The following is an 8,797-nucleotide window of genomic DNA, read 5'->3' as shown; positions in this document are numbered from 1 at the left end:
GGGCTCATAATAGGACACTAGTATCCCCGACTCACCTCCCTCCCGGGTTTGTGGCTCGGACTTCCTAATTCATTACCCAAATACCGAGTATTGATCAAGGTTATAAACCCGTGTTGTTTTCCAAGTCATCCCACTCCCCCTCTCGAGGGTCGATTTCAAACTCAAAATTGAAGGCACCTTCCCTCGGTTCTCCTTCTCGGGTTCAACCTAGGTCAATAACTAGTCTAAATGAGGTGGTCTCACTCCCAACCTAATTGGTTCTCACCAATGGTCAAGGGTCAAAAGTCAATAACCAACAACAATAAGACTACAACAAGTCAAATCCTCCAATTATCTCTAACCAACACTCCAACAAATAATTAAAATGGGATTTAGTCAACTAATTTACACATGTCCCGGATAAATCGAATCCTAGTAAAAATACTACTCACTAATCATATTTAAATTAACATTAAACATATTACCACTAAATTACTAATCACAACATTAAATATAGTGAATTCAATAAAGACTAAAATTTTAATGTAAACTACACTAAAAAAACATAACCATAACACTAAACATGGTGAGAGCAATAAAGATTAAGACTTTGATTAATTAAAGATGATTAAACTAATTGAAACATAACAACAATCTAAATAACCATAAGAAAGGGAAAGGAGAAAAATTGATACCAAAATTTAAGAGGAAAGTGCATATAAATGGTAGAGCTAGTCTTACAATATGTAAAGATTGGAACTTGAACATTTAATAATCTACTCCTACACTAATTGGAGAGTAATTTTTGGGAGAAAACTTATCTTAAACCCTTATTGAAAACTTAAAATAGGGGCTCTCCTCTAATTATTTGAGTTTACATTATTTATACGAGAGATTAAAAAATGGCAAAATTGTAATTTTAAGCTCAAAGTTATGAAATCAATATATATACTTAAAAGAGGTACTTTTGAAGCGATTTCATTGGCTATTATTTTGATTTAATTTCATTGGCTATTATTTTGGTTTAATAAATTGTGTATAAATCAATAAATAAAAGAAACAAATTTGAGGAGAAGTAAAATACTACTCATGCACGTCTATTGGTATATATATATTATATTATATTGATTCTTACGGAATTACGAAAGTATATCATTGCCCTACTACTAGATTATTTAAGGGTCTGTCAATAGAAAAATTCAAAGGCTGCAAATTTTTTTATTAGGATTCTTTTTCTCTCTAATTTGTATATTCACGGACAATCATGGTTAATCACTTGGATTTATTACGTGGTTCTTGGATGTGTTTGTAGCAAGCATGGTTGGTTTTCAAAGCTGTACAGGAATTTACAAGCACGGTTAGTTTTCAAAGCTCTACAGGGAGATTGGGACAACCGAGGGGAACAATTCTCAAAAACCGGTTTTTGACAAACCCAGGTATGATGGTCCTTCAGTTCCTATGTTCTTTGCTTTTGCTATGTGAAATATGTATGCATGAGATAATGAAAACGTTATTGATGACATTGATTTCATTTTCTTATCGTTATTGTGTAGTCTATATATATTTTTAATATCTATGTTTTCAGGCGAAGCTAATTTAGAAATTTAGAAATACTTTTTTTGTTATCTTTTTTGTTTCAATAAACAGGTTACCTACATTCATTTCGTCCATAAAGGTATGGTTTTTGACTTTTTCTTTCATCATATATACAAAATATAGACTTATAGTTGTGAGGCGAATTTTTTTTTGAGATGACTATTAATTATATATGTTAAACGGGAATATATACACGAAAAATTTCAAAATTTTGCATTGTTAACTGGCGACCGCTCCTTATTTTCGCGACTACCCATAAACAAAAAACGAAACTAAAGGTATGGAGTACTCCATACATAATAACTACACTTAGAGCAAGTTTTATATTTAGAAGCGCTTTCATTTTCGTTTGGCTTTCTTCATACACTTAAAACGAGAAACTTTTGGAGCGATTTCATTGGCTATCGCTATTGTTTAATAAATTATAAAGATAAAATTGTGTGAACTACTAATTCTAACACAATTCCTACAACGTGTAGAATTCTATGAGTTGCGGGACTGAGATACAAGTAAGATAACTACTAATTCTAACACAATACATGATGAATTGATATGTTTGTATGTGATTTTGTAGGAGGGTTCCACATTATTTACTATGCAATAGTAAATTTGATACAATGACATCGCTGAGCAAGTCTATGATTCTTTCCTTCGATTTACAAAAGATTGCCCATTTACTTTTTGAAAGGGTGAAAGAAATACTCATTTATTGGAGTTCCATTTGTGTTGAAATAAACATTCATGGTTCATTTCCTCGGGAAATAATTGACACTTGAATTTACTCTAATATCAACGTAGTTGCAAGAAAAGGTTGATACTAGGGATGTCAACGAGGCGGGTATAAGCGGATACCGCCCCGCACCCGCCCCAGTTGGGGCGGGTATGGGTACAGCTTTCGCGGGTGATGGGGCGGGTACGGGTACAAAAATTCCACCCGCCATGGATGGTGGGGCGGGGATGAGTTTTACGTCATACCCACCAAATACCCGCCTACCCACAAATTATTAAAAAAATATATATATTATTATGACTTTCGATAATGTTATTTACTAATTTTATTGAAAATCTTAAACTAAGATTATAAATATGAAGATTTACGAAAATTTATAGTGATTAAATTACATTTTATTTTAAAAATATTGACAAAAATTATGACATAGGTGGTTGGTGGGTAAACGGCCGGGGCGGGTAAGGGTCTAGATTTTCTTTTGGTGGGGCAGGTACGGGTATGGAAACTTGTACCCGCCATGGGTGGCGGGGCGGGTACGGGTATGGGAATTGCTTGGTGGGTACGGGTGCGGGGGAGCCTATATCCACCACCGCCCCGCCCCAATGACATCCCTACTTGATACAATAGTGAAAATATTTAACTATTGTTAATTATTCATGACATGGTTAATTATTGATCGCCATAGATCCGTCTACATCGTAGAGGATCGAGCTGATAAACGAGATAAAAGAAGGTGATTAGAGTAATCGGTCTATTCGCCAATTTTCATTATCACTTAGCTTTTGGGTTGTTACTAGGAAATATGTACAACATTATTTCAAGTACATAACTAGCTAATTTTATAAACAACTATAAATTTTTGGTGGTTAAATTTTTTAAATACAATAAATTTCAAGTATTTACATTAGAAGTTGAAATTTCGAGTAAAATCAAAGAACCTAGCTTTATGAGGTCTGACATTAGTAACATAACAATAACAAGATTTTAATCGTGACGGTCTTAAGCTGGTATGGTTTAAATAACTTTCTTATTAAGACAATTTTTAATAATTCAGTAGGTTTCATTCGTGACGGTATTTGGTTAGGTATGGTTTAAATAACTCTCTTTCGTTTTAATATTGTTTAAGTTAGTTGTGCGTGTTTTCTTAACTTAAGACAGTTTTTAGTAAGAATTCGTGATAACATGCAAATGCATATTAGAAGTTCAATTTTTTTTTTTTTGCTAAAAGGTAAGCTTTTCCATTAATAAGCACAAATTACATCACAGTTTTTGAATACAAAAGTCACACATTTGAGTGCCAATATTAAACTAAGTGCACCTTAGACAACCATATCACATCTTGTTGAGAGATGCAAACAGGTTTACAATATTGAAAACGACTTCTAACAACCTCCTGTACTCGACCTGCAATAATGCTAGGCCTAGTGAGACAATGGTGGAGTCTTGCTTCATTACGCTGCAACCAAATAAAGTACCAACAAGCAATAAGAGTAGTAGTAATCTTTTTCCTAATGTTACTCCATCTTCTCGGGCAATAGTGAGTAAAAACCATTAGCGGTTGCCCAACCAGTGCCAACGAGTGTAAGAGATCTTGACTTTATCGCGCCTTTAGGGAACAACTCCACACAAGAAAGATCATCAAAGACACACACCAAAAACTGTAACCGTTTATCTTTCAATTTCAGAGCTTGATGAGCCACAAGCCATGCTATAAAGGTATGCTTTGGAGCAATATTACATCCCTTGTGCCATTCTCCCTAAGCCATTGATAACAACTCTTCACAGTGAAAATGAGACTCCACCGACCCTCAACAAAACCACCATTGATAGTATCCTTAACACTTACCAGAACAATTATTATACATGGTTTTAAATAAACATGATGCACCCACTGCACCCACAATCTATCAAAGCACAACAATCCACCAAACTAATTTTCCAACCAAAGCAATATTCCAAGCTTGAGATTGTTTAAGACCAAGACCCCCTTCCTGTTTTGGCACACACACCTTATGCCAAGATTTACCATATTCGAATCGCCTTCCCAAAGAAAGTTTCTACAAATATCATCAACCCTCTTAAGGACACTCTTTGGAAGAACAAACATAGATATGCATTGTAGATAACACAAGATACTAAGACTAGTCTATAAGAAAGGTGTTTAGCTCCTAAGGATCTGATCCTGGCCACTATCTTATCAATCAACAACACATAGTCTTTCTTCAAAGCTTAGGCACCCCAAGGTATTTAAAAGGCAAGGACCCTTGAGTTGTAGGATATCATGCTTAGGAATTGACTCCACTAAAATACACACTAGACTTCTGAGCATTCATCTTAAGTCCAGATGCATCAGAAAAAGCAGAATAGGCCCTTAACAAGAGCATTATAGAGTGTGCATTCCCCTTACAAACATTAATAAGTCATCGCAAACATTAGATGGGTCAAGTGATTTGCAAAGGGGTGGTATAAACAATTTCTCTCAGTAGCACACTATTCTAAATACTTAAATAGAAGAGGTGACATGGGATCCCCCTGTCTAAGGCCCCTCTTGCCAGGAAAGAATCCAAAAGTTTCCCCATTAAGGGAGATAGAAAAAGTTGCAAAGTCACACATTCCATTACTAATTCTCTGAATTGTTTAGGGAATTGAAAAGCAATCAACAAATCACCCAAAAATCCCAACTAACTGAGTCATAAATCAAATCCATCTTAAACATACATCGAGGGGAGCAAGCTTGTCTATTATAAAGTCTAACAAGGTCTTGACACACCAAAATGTTTTCCATAATACTTCTACTTGATGAAGCCCCCTTGGTTTAAACTAATCGTTCGGGTAGAACCTCAAAATTTAAGAGTTTAGATACACACTTGTAAAGGACATTGCAACATGCAATAGGCCTAAACTGAGTGACAATAGTAGGCATCTTACACTTTGGGATAAGTGTAAGGATAGTGGAGTTAAATTTAAAAACATCTTTACATCACCAATAATACTCCAAGAGTCCTTATAGAATGCAATTTTTAATAATTTCCAGAGATTTATGATCGGAATGGAAAAAATAGCTGCTTTGACTTCATCATCAGTGATGGGTCTGAGTAGAATAGTACTGTGAGCAGCATTGCATGTAATACCCTTCCTGATAATTTTAGTATTAACTTTTGTAGTAGGCACTGATTCCCCCAATAAATTTTTATAGTATTGCAAAAAAGCCTCCTGAATATGTTGGGGATCATCATGCTCCACACCATTCACATCTTTAATAGCCAGGACTTGATTCCTCAGAAAGTGGCTCTTGATGACACCATGAAAATACTTAGAATTGCAATCACCATCTTTAATCCAACTGGCTTTAGCTTTTTGACTCAGAAACTGGGCACAAGCCTCCTTCAAATCTCTATACTCCTTGATAGCAACATGTTCCTTGTCAATCCAATCCTTATCACCTGGAAATTGGACAATTTGGCTTTGAATATACTCCAGATTCTTCAATGCCATCAAGGAGCTATTTTCAATATCACAGAAATGCTCTTTATTGTAATTTCTGAATTTTGCCTTGAGAAATTTGAGCTTGGAAACTAAACAGAACATTTTAGTGCCTTGGTAAGAAGTATTCCACCAACCACTCAGGGTATTCAGATAAAAAGGAGCCTTCCCCCACATATTGTAGTATTAGAAGTTCAATTTGATTATGCCTTCCGCTTGAATGTTCCACGAACAATATAGTTGTTGCTTCGTTGATAGTTTTAGCATAAGAGTAACTCTGATTTAGTAATTATTCAAGATTTGTTTATTGTCATTGGTTAATGAGTAAAAAGAAGACTTAATTTGGTGCTCATGATTTGTAGGTTATAATAAAGTGCGCGTATTTATCGTCTCTTGATGTGCGTTTGTTATATATTTATACATGTACTAGTTTAGGACCCGTGCAAAGTTGCACGGATATTTATAAAAGAAAAAAAATAAGATGTTTATAATTTGAGGGTCTATGTGTACAAAAAAAAAGTCGGGGAAAATTTTAAGACAATTAACCAAAATAATGTGAATAACACTTACGACTAAAATCAAGATCTCATAGACATCTTGCAATAAATTGAATCAACCAATTTGCACCCAAAATTTTCTACTCCATCATCAATAGATTCATAAACATCAAAGGTACGATTACATATAACTACTTGTTCGTGAACTGACAAAATACATCAGAAAAAACTCATCCTCGTCATACCACCTAGCGAGAACAATATCTCCTCATAAATTGTCAACCGGAATTTTTCATCCACATTTATCCCTTTCCTCCTAAATAAAATTTCAATTCTTTCACAGAGAGGAGAATTCCCTATATTGAAGCTTATTCTTAATGTTAGCCTTGCCTCCATGATGACTTCAGTTATATCACTCAACTTGCTTATGAACCACTTTCATTTTTCAGTGATGACGTCCAGGTGGCTGCTATCCTAATTAAACAATAAATAAGTTCACTTAAGCATACGGACAATGGTATGAATAGACTCAGCATACTTCATTCAAGATTTGAATGTAAAACCTCCAAATCATAAGTAAAACTAATTAATGTAATCCAACTCACACTTATTTTTTTCCAACAATAATACAAACACTCATATGAGTAGTTATTGTCAATATTACAGGTTAAAACATAATCTAAGCTAAATTTTAGTGTCTCACTCAGAGTCATTCAAGGTTAGAGAACCGAATGTAGGTTCTTAGAAGTTAGAACACCAGTGCGGCAGTGCGTCATATTCAAAACATTATCAATAGATAAAAGCGATTATACGGTTATGGTATTAAAAACCATATATGTACATTATGTTAGTCAGTACTTTCCCAACTTGACAAATCAATAATAAATTGATAAAATTATGTAACAAAGATCCAACATTTAAAAGCAACTTATAATGTCTTCTAAGAGGTAGAATCAATATCACTTGGCCACTGCAGCCCACGAAGGGGTGGCTTACATTGTCCATGTGGTGGTGTGCGAATGCATGGGCCGGGGGGATTTAACCCCCTCGTCATCAAAAAAAAAATGTGCATTTTTAGTTTAGAACTATAAGTTATAACACTCACATAAGTCATGACTCATGAGTAATAGTTGTAAGTCGTGCAACTTTATCAAATGGTTAGAAATTTTCTACAATAGAATCGTGAAAGTATAGGGTGAAAAATAAAGGTTTTTGATACTTTGCAATTTGTTTGGGTTCAAACAAAGGATGCTCTTAATGATAAGGTAGATGCAAAATTACAGTCTCGGTTATTTTGATTCAAAAGCTCATGAGAATGACTTACATTCAGTTTCCTAAACCCGTCATTTACATGAGCCCTTGGGTCTAGAAATATATACCAAATAACTCTCTTGTTTATTTATAATCTAATTAAGCATGAATGCAATCTTAGCATAATCATTGTAAGGATTTTGAACATACCTTAATGATATATAAGGTCACTTAGTAGAACCAAGTAAGGTCCCTGCAACATTTAGGTTTTACTGTGACATGGAATCAGCAAATCAATTCGTGCTCCCTACACTGTAAGAAAGCGATATTAGAAACCGTTGTTGCTCACTTGTTCCTAAAACTCAATCTATCAATTGACATGATGAACGAACAATCCCAATGCTTCAAGTAATCTAATAATAATAATTAATAGATATCAAACATACCATAGATGACAGATCTGTATCAATGGATTAAGCATGAAGAACTCTAATATACAATGGATTAACAAAATGTTTAGCATAACCATTAAAGTGTACTGTAGAAGAAAACAATTGTATACTCCCTCCCGTAAACATGAATCACAAGATACCAAACAATAATTTAAGACACGCATATTCAACTATAGAAAAATAAAAAAGAATAATAAAGGCTGCGCTTAGTTATAGGTTTTAACTTTGGCAACCAAAAAAAATGAAAGGTGGGTACATACATCTGCTGATCTGCCCATCTACCCACTTCTCAGCTTCTATAGCAATTTTGCTATCTAAAATTAGTAAGTCTCCCTTAAGACGGTAGTATAAAAGAAAGGTGAGTGCATACAACTGCCCATCTATATACAAGTGATATATACTTGATTCCTCTTAAACTTAGGACGGTAGCTTAAGACGTATAGCGCCGTCTTAAGGAGATTTACCGAAAACTATAGTAACTAAAACCTGAAGTTCAGGCAATCTGATCATAGTCACTAAAAATCTATCAGTGACTTAATATCGAACTCCATCCCGGGTTCCTAATAAATAATTACGGAGTACAAATAATCAAACTTAAGCCCCACTATGGTCGTAATTGATCATTAACAATCAACAATTATAAAAATTAAATACGCCATAAAGAACAAAGTAGACAACTTGAACCAATCGAAAAGAGAGAAATAGTTGTCATCATAAAAAAGCGAGGGAAAGTAAATAACAAATTGATTAATCGTCAGAAAAATATGGAAAAAAATAAAATCAAAACCAACTAGAAGTAGATATAGCAA

At 34.3% G+C, this 8,797-nt stretch overlaps 1 protein-coding gene across 1 annotated transcript; it reads right to left on the bottom strand.

The window, feature by feature from the left end:
• Nucleotides 1–3,819: 3,819 nt before the first annotated feature.
• Nucleotides 3,820–5,893, bottom strand: LOC141638977 (uncharacterized). The gene is made up of 2 exons (XM_074448164.1): nucleotides 5,285–5,893; nucleotides 3,820–4,062 (listed from the first exon to the last, which is right to left on the bottom strand). The coding sequence occupies exons 1-2, from the start codon at nucleotides 5,891–5,893 to the stop codon at nucleotides 3,820–3,822; spliced, it is 852 nt and encodes a 283-aa protein (XP_074304265.1).
• Nucleotides 5,894–8,797: the final 2,904 nt, after the last annotated feature.

Source organism: Silene latifolia, unplaced genomic scaffold (assembly GCF_048544455.1).
Source record: "Silene latifolia isolate original U9 population unplaced genomic scaffold, ASM4854445v1 scaffold_241, whole genome shotgun sequence".
NCBI lineage: Eukaryota > Viridiplantae > Streptophyta > Magnoliopsida > Caryophyllales > Caryophyllaceae > Silene > Silene latifolia.
The sequence above is the reverse complement of the archived record's forward strand: the minus strand, read 5'-3'. Positions and strand labels throughout refer to the sequence as shown.